The sequence below is a fragment of the Elephas maximus genome, chromosome 5 (genome assembly GCF_024166365.1).
Source record: "Elephas maximus indicus isolate mEleMax1 chromosome 5, mEleMax1 primary haplotype, whole genome shotgun sequence".
Lineage (NCBI taxonomy): Eukaryota > Metazoa > Chordata > Mammalia > Proboscidea > Elephantidae > Elephas > Elephas maximus.
Window position 1 is genome coordinate 118,885,736 of NC_064823.1, and position 20,292 is coordinate 118,906,027.

Sequence of the window (20,292 nt, forward strand, 5' to 3'; positions counted from 1 at the left end):
AGAGTTGTAAATGATAGTGGTGATGTCGCACAACATGGCGAATGTAACTGACGTCACTGAACAGTACATTTATATATGGTTACAATGGCAGATATTATATATATATTTCACCACAATACAAATTTTTACAAAGAAGAATTAATTACAACAATAAAGTAAAGCTTTGTTTTTGTTCTATCCTCCTCCTTCTCTCCCACATGACTCTATGCTCTTGTGGTTGTCGTTAGTTCCCAGGTGAGTCCATTCTGACTCATGCCAACCCCATGTGTGCAGAGTAGAACTGCTCCATAGGGTTTTCAAGGCTGTGACCTTTCAGAAGCAGATCGCCAGGCCTGTCTTCTGTGGTTCCTCTGGATGTGTTTCAACTGCCCCGTTTTTGGTTAGTAGTCAAGCTCTTAGCCATTTGTGCCACCCAGGGACTCCTTCTATACTCTGCAAACACAGATTTTTCAGCTAAGAAATGGGACACGGGAAGTATCTTGGGTCTCTTGTTGGGTTCAAAGATGTGGTGTCCAGAATTCATCTGGACATCAAATGACAGGACATTGAGGCTAAAATGCTTTGAGAGACATCAGCATATTTCAATACATTCTTTTTTTTCCAGATACCAAGAATCCTTTTCTTCTTCATGATATGCATTTCATTCCAGTTAAGCTATTTTCTGCCACATTAGAAGCAGGATCCCAAATGTGGATAAACTTAGAATGACTCTCAACTCTGCTATGGCCTGCAAAAGTACAAGTGACAGAGACACAGACATGCCAGGCTGGTGGCATGGTATGTGTAAAACCTTTATGAGAGAGTTAGCAGCTGAATATCTGTCTAACAAATGAATTCTGGGTGTTTGGAGCAGCAGTGTTGTGTTGCTACAGGGGACATTCTCTGGGAACGCATCATTATCCTGGACCCGATTTCAAATGCCAAGTCAGAAGATCTGAGGTGATGACATTAACAGATCTGCAAATGTCTGCTTAAAAGAGCTAACATGGATTAAATAGCTAAAAATTAGGCCCGATAATAGGAACTACAGATGGGAGAAAAAAATGCCACATGAGCATAACATTTATTAAACAGAATTAAATGTTTAAACTAACCACGATACTATGTATATACATAGAATTGGGAGTTGTAACCAAAAGAGTTTAATGTTTTATTACAAAACAGACCTCTCAGTTACTGAAAAGGCATAGTATATTCATGGAATTTCTAGGCTTTGCCCAACATTTCTTTTCTCTACATCACTATTATTCCTGGATGCTCTGAGTTAGCTTAATGTAGCTTCCCACTTCTCTTCCCTTGCTTAACTCTTTTGGATACTCTAAAGGTGATGGCATCCTTGGTAAATTTTAGCTTAAACCCTTTACAAATGTGATCCAAAAAACAAAGTAATTTGTGTCAAGGACATTAAAATAAACATTTTTTGCAATTTGCACTTTATCTGTATCATCCATTCCCATTCCCCCGTGCCCTGGTGTTGAAGATAGCAACAGAAGTCTGAAAAATGGTATATGGTGAGGGGATATTATTCATGTTTATATTCTCAGCATCTAGCCTGGTCTCTGGTTCAAGCAATGCTCAAGTGATATTGAAAAAGTGTCTGTGTTACAAGGTCTCTGAATCGATTATTTTATTAATATCTGGATTCGTTTATGTTCTGTCTTTGTACTCTCGTTACTTCAGAAACGCAGAGAGTATGGATCTATTTTAGAGTTTTCTAGAAGCACATATATGTTGAGGGTAAGGCATGATTACCTGTGGTATACCACAGACAGGGAAGAAGTATATCCTTGGTTTTTTACAAATACAAAACTACCCTAGGATTAAATCCATAAAAGTCTTAATCTTTCCCTTAAGACCTAGACCACAGAAATACCCACATATGGAAAATATAGAGAGAAATGGAAAACGTTCTGTTAAATGTGTGGGAGGTAGATGTGTGCCGTGGTCAGAACATCTGAATCTGGTCACTAGGCCAGTCAGTAACTAACTCTAGACCTGCCAGTCACTTACTATCACTGGTCCCCAGTTTCCTCATCTGGAAAATGGGTATGTCATTTACTTCTTAGAATGAGATGGAATAGCAAACGGCACAGGGTTTTATAAATTGCAGCTTGTCCAAATTTCATTAGGATCTTTGTGGCTATTACATAAGAAAAATTAACCAGCTTCTCAAAACACTACATGAAACTGTTGAACCATGGCTTTCTGTGACTTTCTTTGCAGAAAGTTTCCATCTTACATCTAATAAGAAGCTATCAGGACTGTATACTATTGCCTTTATTACGATTAAGAGAATCAACTACTCCATTCTTTGTGTGTTTTTAAATCAACATGCTTTCGAAAATGAGTCAAATAAACTCAATCTTACTACTCCCCCTGGGGCAAAGAACATAAGTGGATTTTTGTAAACCACTCCCTCTTTCTAGGGAGAAAAATTTCCCCATTCCAAGGGGACTATTTTCTAGTTAGGTGTAAAGTAAGGTAAGAGCCATTTAGGAGTAATGTGAAAATTAACAAGCCACAAACAACAGAAAAATAAAATGTTATTGCTAGGTAAATCCCCCAGCCACCAAGTGACTGACCACAAATATGCAACTAGGACTTGGTCTAATCAAGGCAGCAAGAAGCCCACTCTTCACCCTCATTTAAAATAACCAATAACCAAGCATGTAGCAGGGACATGCCCTAAGGCAAAAACTATTATAGGCAGTCCCCGAGTTACAAATGTCCAACTTACGATTTATATACAACCCGTAGTTACAAACAAAGCCTGGTAAAGCCTATTATGTTAAAAATTTGGGGTTCATAATAACAAATGAGGACTACTTTGTGACATACAACAAAACATTATAACTATTATTGCTGTATTATTATGTTAAAGACACTTTAGTGTATCTGGAAGTGTTTGTTTAATTTTTTTTATGCATAGAAAGGTACACTACATACTATATACTAAGACAAACATTTGACTAAGTGATGTTAAATACAAACCATGCCTAGCTGTTCTGACTTATGTACAAATCCAATTTAAAGACAGACTTAGGAATGGAACTCGTTTGTAATCTGGGGACTGCCTGTAACTATTTCTATTTGCTCAGAGTAAGGAATAATTATGCAATGGGAAAAGCAGGCATTGGGAAAACAAAACGGAAACTCTAACACACTAAAACACTAGGCAGATTCAAAATGCTCAGGCATGCACAAAGCCAGCCAGGCCAGTCCTGGGTCCCCAGAGCTAACCTGGCAAAGCGCTGTGCTGCTGGCATGACCTTGATTCCAACTTGCTCTAGCTTTCTGCGCTTTTGAATTTCAGCTGCATCTTTTTCTTCAGACTTGGGAGCTGGTGCCACCATGGCTCCCTCTGGAGAAGGCTGTTCCTTACCACTGCCACCAGGTAATTCTAACCCACTATCAGAAGACTTCCCACCAAAGTCCATGTGGCTGCCTGGGTCCTCTTCACAAGGAGACCCCACTTCACTTCCCTCTTCCTCTATTGTTTCTGGATAGCTAGTGAGTTAGACAATATGGTAAACCAAACTAACAGACAGGACTAGGGGTCAGACGACATTTCATCTCCCGGCCAATCTGATATTACTTTTCACTTAAAAAAAGAAATTCATAGCATGCAATGTGGTCCTGGCAAGATAAAGAACATTAAATGTAGCCATTTGTTAATTAATACATCATAATTTCAACGATGATTAAGAGCTATTTCAAACTGGATATTGAAAGGCAAAAACTTTTTCTGCCGGAAATGGAAAATTCATTAATTTTGTTCAATACTTAAAACTTCCAATACAATGTTTATTAAATGGAAAAATCATAGATAGGAATGATGGATGATTAGAAATAACCATGCACCAATCAGAGTAGTTTTGCTGAAAGAATGAGAACAGACTGTAAGTTTATTTTATTGGACCGTAAGCTTGTCGAAGGCAGAGACTCTGTCTTATTCACTATCAGGTCCCCAATAACTGGGAAGGAGCACCTAGCACACAGTAGATGTACAATGAGGCCTTATTAAATAAATGGCTAAATAAATACAAAAACATAACCAGAGATTAAGGAAAACACTGTTTGTTTCTCTAAAGAGATAAGAAATCAAATGTATCTTCCACTTATTCTGACTATTTTTCTACACATGATTTTGAAGCATGTTTCTTGCATTCCTCGTACATGAGCTTGCATTGAGATAAGGGTCTTTCTGCCTAAAGGTAAAGTGTCTTTCTGCACTGACTTTAACATGAATGGGAGTCAGGTAGCGCATGAGTGACGGACTTCAGTTGTGTTCTCAATGTCCTGTCAATATCACTGGTTTCAAAAACTTGCTCATTAGAGAATTGTGATGCATACTATAACATGGATAAACCTTGAAAGCATTATGCTAATGAAATAAGTCTGACACAAAAGGACAAATATTGTATGCTCTCACTTTTTTTTTTTTCTCACTTATAAGAAATATCTAGAATAGGCAAATGCATAGAGGCCAAAGCAGATTAACGGTTACCAGGCACTGGAAGGAGGCAAGAATGGGGAGTTATTGCTTAATGGGTACAGAGTTTGTTTGGGGTGTTGAAAAAGTTTTGGAAATTGAAGTGGTGATGGTTGCACACTATTGTGAATACAAGTGATTTCACTGAACTGTACACTTGAAAATAGTTAAAATCACATATTTTATGTTTTATATATATATTTTACCACAATAAAAAATAACCTGCTTATTAGAGAAGTATTTGTTGAATAGCTACTGTGTGCTAGACACTGTTCTAGGTACTCTTATGAGCTTATATTTGTGACAAACTATCTCTAAGGATCTGTCCTGCTCAGCTCCACTCATAATCTTACATCAAAATTTTAAATGGTTACTTAACCTCATGTCCTGGAGTTGTACTCCCAGTATCACTTGCGCTCAGGCCAGGAAGTAAGCAGCAAAGCTTAGGGCTTACCTGAAGGGCCTGTCCCCGCCCAGGGGGGAAGTGGCAGTACTCCAGCTTTTTCTGTACTCCTCTCGCTCTGCTTTCTTCTTTCTCAGAGGAGCAGGGACATAAGCTGTCTGGTTGCTTTTGTTCGGGAGGTACTGGTTAAAAGGCACTGCTGATTTCAGCTCACCATGGGAAGTCCGCCGCGCGGACATATCATCCTTCTTCACATCTGGCAGCTTCCGATGAGGCAAGTCAGATTCAGAGTCACTTCCTCTCCCTGAAGAAGACAGGATGGGTGCTGAAAAAGTGTGTTGGGTTATCAGAAAATTCCCAGTGGCCAGTGTGCAGTAATAGGGGTGTGGTTAAATCTGTGGGTTTCTGGGGTTCCTTCCTTAAATTATTCACTTAAACAAATCTAAAATATCCTTCTAAATTAATCTCTGGGAAAATCACTCAACACTAATCAAGAAAAAAAAAAAACACAATTTGAGAAATAAAGGTAAGCCAACCTGTAGCTGGGAATCACAATTAGCAACACATTCACAATGGAACTATGTGAGATCATGCAGCTCTCAGAAGAAAAAGCTTAAATTAAGCGATGGAGTTGTTACTGAACACCTGCTGCACGTCTTGCACTGTGCTAGATATTCTGACATCTAAGAATTATAAAGGATTTTGTCTTTGAGATAGGTATCTTTAACGAAATCATGAAACATCTAGAGAAAGTTAAGTTACAACCCAGGAACAGAGAATATAAGAATAGGAATTCAGAAAAGTGGCCCATCAGGGTTACATAAAGGTTTGCCTTCTAGGAAGTGGTTTGAGTTAAAATAAGAGCTCCTCTACCTGGGGGCCCTTCCTGGTTCCCATAACTGGAAGCAATCTTTCTTTCCAGTGGAAAAAAAAAAAACCTCTGCCCCTGGAATCCAGACTTTCTGGAGCAATGGAGGCTGAACGAACCCCTGAAACCATTGCTCTGAGATAATCTTTAAATCTTAAGCCAAAATATATCCCCTGAATTTCTTAAAATCAAACAACAGTTTAGCTTAACTACTGAACGCTTGCCTTCAGCATTGTGCTCTTTTAAAATCTATCTATATGGGATCAAATTGACTACAGCAACTGGGAAGATTAGACAAGAAACCTCGGGGTCACGAGTTTATGTTAACAATTGGGAAAATGAGAGTAAGAATGGGTGTACAACTTGAAGAATGTAAATCAATGTCACTGAACCTTACATATAAAAATTGTTGAATTGGTGTATGTTCTGCTGTATATATTCTCAGTAACAACAAAATAAATTATATATATACATATACATACATATACACACATACATATACACACATATATATATCAAAAAAAAAAAAAAAAACATTGGTGCCATGTATATATATTGCTATGAGCCGGAACCAACTTGATGGCACCTAACAATACCACCACCACCAAATATATATATTTGGTTATATATATATAACCTATGCCCCTATTCTTTTCTTCTAGTGCACTATACTTTCTGTCTGTACTTTGAGAACAAGAACTTTATATTATTCATAGTGCTTATCTCAGTGCCTTTGCACATGGTGGACATTCTCAAGCTATCTGATGAATAAATGAATTAGTCTGGATTTAAAAATGTTTTAGACAACCCAAAGGAATTCAGTGTTACCAACACCAGCCTTCTGTTGGGCAATACACCAGTTACCACGGAGTCAGCTCTAACTCATGGCAGCCCCATGTGTGTCAGGGTAGAACTGTGTTCCACAGGGTTTTCAACGGCTGATTTTTCAGAAGCAAATCAACAAGCTTTTCTTCCAAGGAGCCTCTGGGTGGACTTGAACCTCCAACCTTTTGGTTAGCAGCAGAGCGAGTTAACTATTTGCACTACCCAGGGACTCCTGCTGGAAGAAACAGCACCTATAATTACATGGTATCTTTGTTTACTGTGTCTCTATCTCACTAGACTTAAGATATCACAGCCTTGAAAACCCTATGGAGCCGTCCTAGTCTGCACATGTGGGTTCGCCATGAGTTGGAATCGACTCAACAGCAGCTAAATGACAACAACAATAACAAGAACCAAGCTACCACTAAAACAAACTAGTTACTGGTAGCTGCCGTTTCAAATCTGGTTGAAACGCTTAATTACAGTTATTACAAGATTATTCAACTCTCAGTTGCTAGAAAATAAATATATACTTCTTTACACTTGTGAAAAGAACCTTAAACAAAAAGTCAAGAGACAAAGCCATCTTGCAGAGTGTGTAGAGAGAGCATAGGACGTTAAGACATACAGGCTTCACTTTGAACTCTGACACTCACTAGCAATGTAACTTTACGTACGTTACTACACCACTTTAAGCCTCAGTTCCCCAATCTGTAAAATGAAGATAATACCACCTATTTCAGAATGGTGTTGGGATGGTCAAATATTATAATACAGGTGAGAAGGCTGGCACAGTACTTGGCACACAGAATGCTAGCTACTCTTCATGTCACAGTAGTTCTGGAGCTGCCAGTAATGAGGTGCGGCTCGTAGGCTTGTCTCTAACATACCTGACTTTTTCTGTAAAATGGGAAGGAAATCATTTGCCCTGCTTTGAAGGAGAACTACAGATTAAATGATATCATGCCTGTTGAAAGACTGTAAAAGTTAAAAGCATTGTCAGTAAACAAACTGTTCATTGTTGTAGATAAAATATTCAGCTTATGAATTATTCATAGCATTTGCTTGCAGTCTTCCTCCTGAAATTTTGACCATTTCATTACTTGTTAGTACCTGATTCATAACTTAGCTCCCTTACCCCCAAGATATAGTTAACAAGTATATCTACCTCTGTGTCATAATACGATGTTTAGAGACTCCTATGAATTGCATTTGATAAACAAACACTAATACTACTTTACTTTTCCATTTGACTAAGAAGCCTTGGTGGCACAGTGGTTAAAACGATGGACTGCTAACTGAAAGGTCAATGGTTCGAAACCACCAGTGGCTCCGCAGGACAAAGATGTGGCAGTCTGCTTCCATAGAGACCCCTTAGAAATCCTATGGGGTCTCTATGAGTAGGAATTGACTCAACAGCAGTTGAGTTTTTTTTTTTTTTTTCCCACTTTGACAAAGCTCTTAGCCTCTGTTTCTCCATTACCCCTGCTTTATAAAGGCAGAAAGAGGGACTCAGAAGGTACCCCTTCTCGATGGCTCATTAATAACAGCTCTACAACTCCAACTCTGTTCTCCAGACTCCCAGCCTAAAGCTCTTTTCTCCTTGACATCCTTCTCTTACAAAAATCTCCTACGCTTAAATCGTCCTGACTTGAGGGAAATGCTCCCCTTTGTTGAAAAAAAAAACTTCAATCGACAACGAAGCAACGGATTAGAGTTGTCTCAGAGCCCTGAATCCTAAAGTCCTATAATCTACGAACATTATTTCTGTACAATATCTAAAATATATTATCTATAACATACTGAGTGAAAGTCTCAAATTATACCTGTTTGACAGAAAAACAGATCACTTTCTACCCTCATATTACCCTTTGATGAATGTCTTAGACATTTCAAGAAATGTTCATTTGCCAAATTCCCAAGGTAAAGTGACTCACTTGAAAGAACTGTAGCTTTATGGTCTTATAGGCCAAGGTCTAATTTCAGCTCCACCATCTAGTAGCTGTGTGACCCTGGCAAACTTAACTAAACCTTCTGTACCTCAGGGTTGTCATGGGAAAATGGAGAGGACAGTATTGCTTTCGTAGGTTGTTGTGAGGATTAAATGAGATGGCATAAAGCACCTAGGAAGTGGTTGGCACCCATAGCCTTGGTAAATGTTAGATCTCTTTTTATCTAAGGCTGAGAACTTCAAAAAATTTTGACTTCACTTCATCCTGTGAATGTGGAAATATACTAGGGTGGTTTCTCAATTTATGCCCAAAGTTAGGATAATGCAACATAGCACATAATGGTGATGTTATTTTATCCAAGTCTGACCTTCCTTTTCATGGGGCTACATTTCTTCTTCCAGCAACCAGGTGTCTTTCTTTCTTCTAAGGTTTCTTTGCCATACTCACCCCAGCCCTTTGCTTTTTTAATCCTCTTCTAGCACTTGAATTTACCTCTTTTCTTATTTCTCTCCCTTAATTCTATACAAAAGATTAGAATATTCATCTAACACAGTTCATCATATTTGTAAAATATATTCTTAATTTTAAAAGCACCTGAATAGAAGGTTTTGTATTTCTTCTTCAATGACGCCCATTAGTCACCCTTACGTGGCTCTGAAGGGACACTTGTGAAGGTAAGCGAGGGACTGGGCATCTTTCTAGTAAGACAGATTGGCTCAATCAACCTAGGAGAGCCACAGCATCACAAATCCCCTTTCTGGGTAACTTGTGTCCAACTCACAGAATCAGGGCATTCCTTATGTGTGGGACCCTTGATTTTTCTTTATTGGATGGGTCAGCAGGCCTCAATAATACGAAAATAGAAGATCTCCCGATTGACTTGATAAAGAGTTTGGAAAATTTCATGGTAAGACTTTCCCGAATTCATTGTGAGTCCTAGGAAATCAATTTTCAGGACATAAAAAAGTGTTCTTCCAAATATGGAAGTGTTTATTAGGGCTAGCAATCTTCTTGATTAGCATCACTTCTAAAAACACACCATATACTCTTATGCATTCCAACATTGATTTGGATAAAATTATACCACATTCTTTTAGGCAGATAAAAATGTGTTTTTTCTTTAAAAACCTCATTAAGTGTGGATTAGTTTACAAAAGCACACGAGGCTTAGGTATCAGGCTGATTGGTGAGATGTGTAAGATGCCGTTAGATGGACAGTGTTTTGTGGAATTTAATTTAATGTTATGCTTTAGATGGAGAAAATATTTATAAAAAGACTCTATCTTATCAGTCTTAATTGCTGCAAACAAAATTGCACCTCTGTGTGTGTGTATATATATATATATATTTTATATATATTAGTACAATGTAGGTAACTGCCATCCAAACCCATTCAAGATGTGGCTCATTATAAACTCTGAATCCCCCAAAGCTGGTGACAGAATAAACAAAGGATCCACATTGCCAGTCACTAAAAAAAAAAAAAAAAACAGGGTGAAGGAAACATATATTTTTAAACAATCAAAATACTATGGGCTAAATACAGTAAAACCTGCAAAAGCTGGAACCCGTATAAGGTAGAAACCTATCAGAGAAGGAAAACAAAAATACTTTCCACTAATAGAGAAGACAGAGAAGTGGTAAGGCTGCACGCACCCCGTCAAAGGCAGAAAACTTGCAAGACCTGTAAAAACAAGGCAGGCCCGTCGAGTTTCGGCTCTCACAGGTTTCACTGGAGCTAAGATATGTTTCATAAAAGTAAATCTACTTTTTGGTTCTTTTAAAGCTCAGTCAGATCATGAACATGGCACTGTGACTTCTAATACTGTGGGTGGTATTCAAGACGTCATATGAAATTTTAGAAATGTTTTTCAAGCGGTTCACGATGGCCCTGAAATTCTTTAGGAGTCACATACTATGTGGTTCCCTGAGGCTAATCTATTTGTTGGAAAGTTTAAGTAATTTAAAAAAGCATTAATTCAGTCATTCTAGAACAAGAACAACAAAAAAATATCTATCAAGCAAAGAGAAAGCAGTGTGAGTAAAATACGCTTAAGAACGTAAGTTCTGGACTCACACTTCCTGATTCTAACACTGTTATACTACTCACTGGTGGTGGTCTTTGACACTTAATAGTGTTGGGATGATTATTTAACTTCTCTAAGGCTCATCTGGAAAATAAGAATAAGGAGTATCTCATAGCTCTGTGGTAGGACTAAATGAGATACTGTGTGCTCAAGTATTCAGTAGTTGGACCCACGGATGCAGCTTGTAACAGAATTTTATAGCTGAAGGGGACCTTTTAGCTAGAAAAGACAGCTTTGACCTCAGAGAGTAGGCTTCAGTCTCTAGAAATATTAGCATCGACAGTGATAAGTGAAAATATAGAAAAACCTAAAAATTCCTCACCGACATAAGTATTTCACTGCAAGTTTATACATGCAGAGTCTTCTTCCCTTCTTAAAAGTACAAACGTTCAAGGTAAGTAAGGTAAACAGCTTCTGAAAAGTATGCATTAAATTTATATCAGGTTACATGACCACACATTTTTGTAAAGATGAATGATCATTCCTTACAGGTGATATAAAATCAGCTGGATGTAAATCAAACTCTGCCCCAGAACAAACACAGGCAGTCTGGGCTGTGTACCATATAATGGCCACCTGCACCACTCTAGTCAACCTGTCAGGTATCATAAGGATTGCAGAGATTGCCAAGAACCTTGCCGATTAACGTTTCATAATCCTAGGCTTCAGAACATTGACAGGTATGTGGAGTGTGTTTCCAGTTTGCTGGAAGTCAATCCATTTTCACTTATACAGTGTGGTACTCACTTAAGCATTCCCCCACCTCATACCCAGAGCATATAAACTTCGGCACAGTTTATAAGCTAAGAGTCTGCACTGGGTCTTGATTCACTGAGACCAAGGGAGGAATGAGGTAACACTTTTTCCAGTAGAAGATATGTTTGCCGAGGCAATGTTCAAACAAACTGCTGGCAAAGCCAATCAAAATTCTAAGGGCCATGAAAAACAACGTTCAAAACTGTTTCTTCGACCAGTTTATAGAGTTACCAGGTTCCAGTAAGGTTGATATGGAGTCAGCTTACCAGAGCCAATCCCTCAGCCAGTGACAATGCAGCCCTTGTTAATGCACAATTCTTATGTGGAGTTTATTAAGTCTCCGACCTACCATCGCTGCTTCCCCTGAGGACTACATCTGGGGAAGGTGTCTGACGGGAACGGGAGCCAAAGGAATCCAGGCTGTCGAAGGAATCATCTCTGCCGTGCCGGGGAGGAGACAGGGAGTCACTGCGCTCGGAGTCCCAGCAGTCAATGTAGCCACTGTCTCGGATACTACGCTTAGGACTCTCAATGTCATCAGTCTCCTGCCCAAAAATAAAACGAAAGAATTACAGACATAACGGCAATAGAAGTAGAGCCTACAACATCAGCAAGGGCTGTGGTCTGCCCCAAATCCTGCATATTGCATCATTATGAAACAGTTAAGGAGCCCTGGTGGCAGAGTGGTTAAGTGCTCGGCTGCTAACTGAAAGGTCGGCAGTTTGAACCCACCAGCCACTCTGCAGGAGAAAGAAAAAGTTATGGCAACCAGTTCGAGGATCGATAATCATCTACAAGTCATCCCTTTCAATCAGAAAATCACACACAACATTTCCAAGGAAAATGCCCAAGTAACTGAGACCCCACAATGGTTAAAAAAAAAAAAAGGCAAAGGAATTAACAATAAAGGATCACAAAATTTAGATTCCTAAGAATATACTGACAGATGAAAGCACAAACGAAAAACTAAAACCTTAACCTTGACCTGTCTTTCGGAGTCCATAACTGCATGTCTGTTCTGGTAATGAGCCCCTGGTTGAGCCGTACAACTGCTCCTGTCTGTGCTATCTGGCAAATGCACGTAGCATTTGTTTTTGCAGGAGAATCAGTTCCGTAAAATCCTGGAGCAGCACGCTTCCATCTCCTTCTACCTTGAAGGGAAATTCCTGCTCTGAAAAGGGAGCTGTCTTTCTGAGGCAAAAAGTTAAAAAAAAAAAAAAAAAGCAACAAAAAATATGCAAAATGCTTTTCCTGATGCCTCAGAAGAATCCAGGCATGCTCTCTGCTCTCAGCCAGCTCTTGGCGCTGGGGAAGCTGGAAGCACTTGTGGCTGACCCACATGGTCAGAGCAGCGAGAACAATGGCTGTCTTTGACAGCCTGTGATTATAAATTCTTTCCAGCACGAGCAGCACATGCTAAAACACTGAAACTCCAGCAGAAGAAAGGTCAGTCCAAGTCATCCTCACCCTCGTATTATAATAAAAGCCTTGTTCCCACCAATGTCTTAGCATTAATTACACTCGTCCGGGCTGAGGAAAACAAAAATAACTCTGGTCACTCAAAGATAAACCTCAATTTAATCTCCCCCAGACTGTCGCTTAAAATCAGGGTTGGGGATGACATTAGCAGAGGGGTATGTTCTCATCTGAAAAGACTGGACAGTCAAACTGTGAATTTCCCAGGATACTCTGGACTGTCCCTGTCGCCTTCCCAATAGAAAGGAAAAATAAATATTCTTCATGTTAGAATTTTTGAAAACTGGTTTAAACTGTCTAGTGTGCCCACTGGAGCCAACATCTTTGCCAGAAGCGCCTTTGTGAGTTGCTGCTATCAATTATATCCTGATCCCCTGACAGTCCCCAACAGGAGGCCCTGGGGAGGGAGGGGTACATATTAGGAGTAGGTGAGAGGAACAGGCAAGGTTGTGAGCTAGCACCCTGCAGCCTCCACACAGAGGACATGACTAGTGCCCCCGAAGAATAGGGTGTCAAATGGCTGGGTGAGTACCGCTGCCACGACCTCCAAGAGGCAGGCAGACATTCCAGTTATGGAAATTAAGGTCGTTTACTTGTAGGTCAAAAGTTAACCAGGACTTGAACAAAAGCCAGGCCCGACTCGCTTAAAAAGGAAGAAATCATGACTCACTGAAAAATATGGATCTAAACTGGACATGATTTCTTGCTTAGTTTCTTTGGAAATGCAAGTAATTATCTTGGGTAATTTATCTATTGAGAACTGGCCAAACGGCTTTAAAATATGAAGATCACTTTTATTACACACTTTTTTTTTTATGCGTCTGGGGCTGTACTAGATGTTTTTTGGTATGTTACATTACTTCATCCTCACAACCACCCAATGATGTGGTTATTATTATCCCCATTTTACCGATGAGAAAAATGAGGCTCAGAGAGGTTAAATAATTTGACCGAGGTCACACAGTGGCAAAACCGGGATTGCGACACAGGATTCTGTCTCCAAATCTCAAACAGTAAAACCTGAAAATGTTTGATCATCTTTGGTACGATTACAGCTGCCACCATCAGCATCACATCTTCTATGACTGGATACTTACTGCCTTCTTACTCCGTGTATGGTGCTAGCCTGGCTAATGTCTCTCAGGTAAATGCCAACTGTGTATATATAGATCACCAAGCTATAAATATTACACAAGAGGCAGTTTAGGGTAATGGTTATGAACATGGTCTCTGAAGCCAGACTGACTGGGTTGAAATCCTGGTCCCACCACTTACCAGTTGTGTAACTTTAGGCAAGCTATTTCACCTCCCAAGACCTCAGTTTTCCCATCTGAAAAATGGGCCAATAATAGTACCTATCTCATGGGGTTTCTGGGAGAGCTAAATGTGTTAATATATAAAAAGCATTCAGAAAAATGCCTAAGGCACAATAAACCAAAACCAAACCCATTGCCATTAAGTAGATTCCAACTCATAGCGACTGTATAAAACAGAGCAGAAGTGCTCCATAAGGTTTCCAAGGCTGCAAACTTTATGGAAGCAGACTTCTTTCTCCCATGGACTGGCTGGGGTTCCAACTGCTGACCTTTCCTTTAGTAGTCAAGCCCTTAACCCCTGTGCCACCAGGGCTCTTTCTGATGCATGATAGGTGATACAAACAACAGGAGAATGGAAAGAAAGAATGAAAGTCAACACATTTCTTGGAGCCTCAGCTGCTTTCTCACAGCTAGTTATGGGAATGAAAAACAGAAAGATCGTTATGTTCATGACTGCATAGAAAGCCAAGAATAAAATCTTGGATCAAGTACAAGAGCTGGAAGCTGACTGGTGTGGCCAGTTTGAAAAGTGAAAACCAGGCCACCTGTGGCCATCCTTGGCCAAGCTGATCCCCCAGGAATCTTGGGGTGAAATGGGAGGCTGATTCTTCAGCCACAAATAAAGGTGCGGACATCAGTTGGACAGGTGATTTACAGGCTTCCATAAACTCACCACACTTTGTTTTTTTGTGACCTAAAGCTAAAGGGGGGCTCTGGTGGCACAGTGGTTAAGAGCTACGGCTGCTAACCAGAAGGTCGGCAGTTCAAATCCACCAGCCAGCCACTCCTTGGAAGCCCTCTGGGGGCAGCTCTACTCTGACCTACAGGGTTGCTATGAATCAAAATCGACTCGATGGCAACAGGTTTGGTTTTTTTTTTTTTTTTAAGCTAAAGTGGGAGGGTAGAAGATATAAACCAACATAAGGCCTACGAAACAAAACCGTTGTCATTGGGCCTGTTCTGACTCATGCAAACCCCGGAAGCATCAGAGTAGCACTATGTTCCACAGGGTTTTCAATGGGTTATTTTTTGGAAGTAGATTGCCAGGATTTTCTTCTGAGGCAGCTCTGGGTGGGTTCAAACCACCAACCCTTTGGTTAGTAGCCAAGCACTTAACCATTTGGGCCACCCTGGAACTCCATAACACAAAGGTCAGTACAGACTAAATTCTCCTTTCCTGGGCTCTAATGATCTTGTCTGCTCTCTTCCTCTAGGGGCCCAGTGGCTTTCTGCCTTCAACAGAGAGCACTCCAGGGAAAGGCAGTAAGACTCAAATTAGTATGTTGTGCTGGTTGTTAGTGAAAGCACAATAATGAAGGCAGCGAGAACTACCAACTTCCATGAAAATTTTGGATTATTTCACTCATCAGTCCTCTTCTTGTCCTCCTTCATCAGAAATAATGAGAACCAGCTAGGGCTGGCAGAGGACATGTAGTATCTAGGAAACTCCAGATACTTCTGTTTTGTTTGTTTGTTTGTTTGTTTTTGCTTCTTTTGTGATTCACATCGTAGCTCAATCCTATTCTAGAATGCTTTCAAAAACCAGTTGCTCAATTGGTCTCAACCCACCTGGAGCAAAGAAGAATGAAGAACACCAAAGATACAAGGTAAGTATGAGCCCAAGAGTCAGAATGGGCCACATAAATCAAAGACTACATCAGCCTGAGACCAGAAGAACTAGATGGTGCCTAGCTACAACTGATGACTGCCATGACAGGGAGTACAAAAGAGAAATCCTGAGGGAGCAGGAGAGCAGTGGGATACAGACCCCGAATTCTTGTGAAAAGACCAGACTTTATGGTCTGCCTGAGACCAGAGGGATCCCAGAGGTCATGGTCCCCAGACCTTTTGTTAGCCCAAGACAGGAACCATTCTCGAAGCCAAGTCTCCAGACAAGGATTGGACTGGACTGCAAGATAGAAAATGATACTGGTGAGGAGTGGGCTTCTTGGATCAAGTAGACACATGAGACAATCTGGGCAGCTCCTGCCTGGAGGGGAGATGTGAAGTCCAAGGGGGACAGAAGCTGGCTGAATGGACAGGGAAACACAGGGTGGAGAGAAGGAATGTGCTGTCTCATTAGGGGGAGAGCAACTAGGAGTATACAGCAAGGTGTATATAAGGTTTTGTATGAGAGACTGACTTGATGTGTAAACTTTCACTTAAAGCACAAACAAATTAAAAAAAAAAAAAACCAGTTTGTATCAAGTTGATTCAAACTCATGGTGACCCCATGTGTGTTAAAGTAGAATGATGCTCCATAGGGTTTTCAATGGCTGAGTTTTTTTGGAATTAGATTGCTAGGCCTTTCTTTACAGCCACCTTTACATGGACTCGAACCTTCAACTTTTGGTTAGCATCTGGGCACATTAGCCATTTGCAGCACCCAGGGACTCCCTAGAGTGCTTTAGGGTTCTACTTTTCCAGTCCAGTCACCCATTCTCCACCCACTACACTCTGATTGTGGAAGCTATTTACTGCACAGATATTTACTGAGCATCTTCTAAGCGCCAGGCACTGTTCTAGTGCTGAGGTTACAACATTATACAAAATTGACAAAAAACCTGTCCTCACAGACCTTTTGTTCAAGTAGTGGAGACAAAACATAAACAGAAAAACACATATATGTATTACAAAGATGGATGAAAAAAAGTAATGCAGGTTAAGGGAACAGAAGTTGATGGAGGCTGTTGCTATTAGGTCTTGCTTTTTTTGCCCATCACACTCCTCCTCATTATCCCCTTCTTCTGGTAACACCTCTCACCTCCTAAAACAGCTGTAGGCTAGATCAATCATGGTACCTTTGTCTTAGGTCAGAGTGATCAGTTCAGGAACAAGAGTGTGACCCCCCACTGGGCCGGAGTATATGCAAGGTTTCTTATAGCTGGGGCTAGTGGGAAGAATTCCCTTGCCCTTCTGGGCATACAGCTAGACGCACGTAAACCCGAGAGTGCAGTCGGCCATGTTCTGGACTGTGAGGAAATGTGTCTATAAGAGGAGAAAATGAATCCAAAGGGAGATAAGAAAAGATAAGCAAAAGATAGAGAGAGGAACATATGTAAACTGCTGAATTTCCAGTTTCAGTCCCTGAGGTCCCAAGGGCCACTCTAGTCCCCATGGCTCTCCCCTTGATCTTGGTATTGTCTCAATATATTCCCCTTGTCTAGCTTGCATGTTCCCTCCTTCAGGAGGCCTTCCCTGATACATCCTGGCCCAGTGAAATGCCATTGCTACTATGCTTTCAGGAACCCCTTAAAAAAAAAAAATCTAGCAACAGCAATGATCTACAAATACCTACTATGTGCTGGGTGCCATGGTGAGGGCTCTACATGTTACGTGTATTAAAGCACTTAATAAGTTGCATCATGGTAAATAATTTTATGCACATTTCTCCCACTAGAAAAGTGAGTATAAAAAATTTCTGTTTAGCCTCCTTTGCTAAATAAAGTGTTTTAATTTCAAATTTATTTCAGCTTGTATATATGTAAAAGGAGCTCTGGTGGCACAGTGGTTAAAGCGATTGATTGCTAACCAAAAGATCAGCGGTTTGGAACCACCAGCGGCTCCTTGGGAGAAGGATGTGTCAGTCTGCTTCTGTAGAGATTTACAGCCTTGGAAACCCTATGGGGTCGCTATGAATCAGAACTGACATGATGGCAGTAGAGTTTTTTTTTTTGGTATGTGCAAAAGAGATTCAAGTTGTCCCTCAATATCTGTTCCCCGCTTATTCTCTAGTAAAACTACTCACAATTTTTTAGCTGGAATAAAGTCTACTTTTGCCAAGCCTGCATTTGACGGATGGTAGATGTGGATATGTGACCAAGTTCAGCCGAATGGGATGTATGTGGAGGTGTGGTGTATGACTTCGTAGAATTGTGTTTAAAGCAAGACATAGGCCCCTCTTACCCACATTCCTTTCTTTCTCCTGGCTCAAATGTGAACATGACAGCTAAAGCTTGAGTAGCCATCTTGGCCCAGAAGGTGAGAAGTCATGGGTTGAGGATGATAGAGCAAAAAAGACAGAAGGAGCCTGAGCCCTTGATGATCATGGAACCCAACACCAGCCTTGGGCTACTCACCTCCAGACCATATTTATGTGAGTGAGAAATGAAATTCTATCTTATTAACCCACTGTTACTGAGTTGCCTATATGTTCCAGTTGAACTTAATCTTAACTGATAAAAGGAGATAAATTATAAATAAAACTAATATTTCGAGGTGTGTGGATAGACCAGTGAAGTTCAAGATATTTACTCTTCAACTCATATAGAGATATGGGAATACCATTTCTGGCTATTTTAGTCAAGGGCCGTGCTTGATCCAGTGATACTAATTATTCCATCATGGCCTATGATGTCGTCTTCATTAAAATAGGTAGTAGCTGTTGACAACAACAGGCTATTTAAAGGCAGTTGAAGCAACAAATTGTCTTAAGTTAGGAGAGTTGAAAAAACCAGTATGTACTCAGATCATACAAGAGCTAGACAAGTGGTAAAAGATGTCAATAATAAGAGTAAATCAGATTCCAACAAAATCTATCAGAGTAACTACAAGGATGAGCATTTACATAGTCTCAAAAAGACAACCCACAACATCTGTCATTACTCAAGTCCAAACTTAATATAATAAACATCACAAAACTTCACAAATTCAGACTGGAAATTACCTTTGTACATTCTCTAAGAATAGAGTTACATGAGAAAATTAAAGGGCAAGTAAGAGCTCAGACTAAGAAACCATGTGTTGTGGTTAATTGTGTGGGTATGTTCTATTTTGTAAGGAATTCAGCTTAAAGGACTTTGTTTATATGCATTACAACCAACATGAAAGCTTTGTCCATTTTTAAATATATGAGCCAGAATGGCTCAAGCCAAATGTGAAGAACTATAAGGACTATTAGCTTTAATTTGTGGGGAAAAAACGAAGAATAAATTATTAGAAAGTTGGAGCAAATTCTTGCTCTCAGTCTTAAAAGAAAAACTGTAAAACATTGAACACCTCTCAATGAGGTCTCATTAGTTCACTCATTTTGCATGTTAGAGAAATGAGAAAGTGTAAGACCTTAATTAAATATTTGTGCTACAATATAGGCCTTATCCAAAACACATGGATGCTACTGATTACAAATGAGCCTTACCTATTCATTAAAGCTGGTTGGGTGGGGCTTCTCCTGGATATACTATATGCTATTTCTTTGTATAGGAGCCCTGGTGGTGCAATGGTTGAGCACTTGGGTGCTAACTGAAAGGTTCGGTTGTTTGAACCCATCTGATGGCTTTGTGGGAGAAAGACCTGTCAATCTGTTCCTGTAAAGACTGCAGCCTAGAAAACCCTATAGGGCTGCTCTACTCTGTCACATGCCGGCTGTCACACGCCGGCTGTCACACGCCGGCTGTCACATGTGGTCAGTCACATGTGGTCACTGTGAGTCAAAATTGACTCAAGAGCACAGAACAAACACAGTAGTACTTTTTATGAGTTAATGTATATTGTTATACCTTTAAAAGGGACACACAGCCAGGGACATGCAAAATATTCCACTTTTTTTTTTTTTTTTTTTTTTACAAATTCTGACCTTTCCCATAATCAATATAAATAAAGTTTTTAAAACTGTAAAAAAAAAAAAAAAAATACTTTCAAATTCCCAGGTCATTCAAATAAAATGGTTATTAAAAAAACATATCTTAGAATATTGCTAATTTATCAAAACTTGTCCAGGGTGGGTGCTCAGGCAAGAACTTGGCTGATGTTACCTCACCCACACCAAGGCTCTGACGGGTGAGCAAAATGACCTTTAGGATGAAAGTGCAGAGTAAGTCTTCATTTTGGATAATAGTGCATTGTTTTCCTCGGGCATTATTCCCCCAAGAAAACAAGCACTGAGCTCTTTGATATACACAGCCATATACTGACAGATTGAATTAGCTCTTTGGGGATTAAAATTGGATCAAACTCAGAACTCCCATTCTTTGAAGGGCATAAAAGTTTGGGTAGGAGTCAGATGCATGAGGCAAAGTAAGACAAGCCGTAGTTTCCTTGAGGGCATGACATCTTTGGTCTGTGCAATTCCACCAAGTGGCACTGTTGTTGTTAGGTGCTGTTGAGCAAATTTCAATT

General features: G+C 40.0%; 1 protein-coding gene across 10 annotated transcripts in view; it reads right to left on the reverse strand.

Moving 5' to 3' along the window:
* The window catches only part of LIMCH1 (LIM and calponin homology domains 1), a 430,644-nt gene that overhangs the window by 88,839 nt on the left and 321,513 nt on the right, over positions 1-20,292 (reverse strand). For 6 of the 10 annotated variants that reach the window (XM_049886942.1, XM_049886948.1, XM_049886943.1 and 3 more), the window contains exons 7-8: positions 11,733-11,928; positions 4,947-5,199 (exon numbers count right to left, since the gene is read on the reverse strand). In XM_049886942.1, coding sequence (XP_049742899.1) covers positions 4,947-5,199; positions 11,733-11,928 — 449 coding nt within the window. Of the gene's footprint in view, positions 1-3,240; positions 3,508-4,946; positions 5,200-11,732; positions 11,929-12,362; positions 18,720-20,292 lie in introns of those variants that run through there. The other 4 variants (XM_049886947.1, XM_049886946.1, XM_049886944.1 and 1 more) reach the window with 4 other exon arrangements.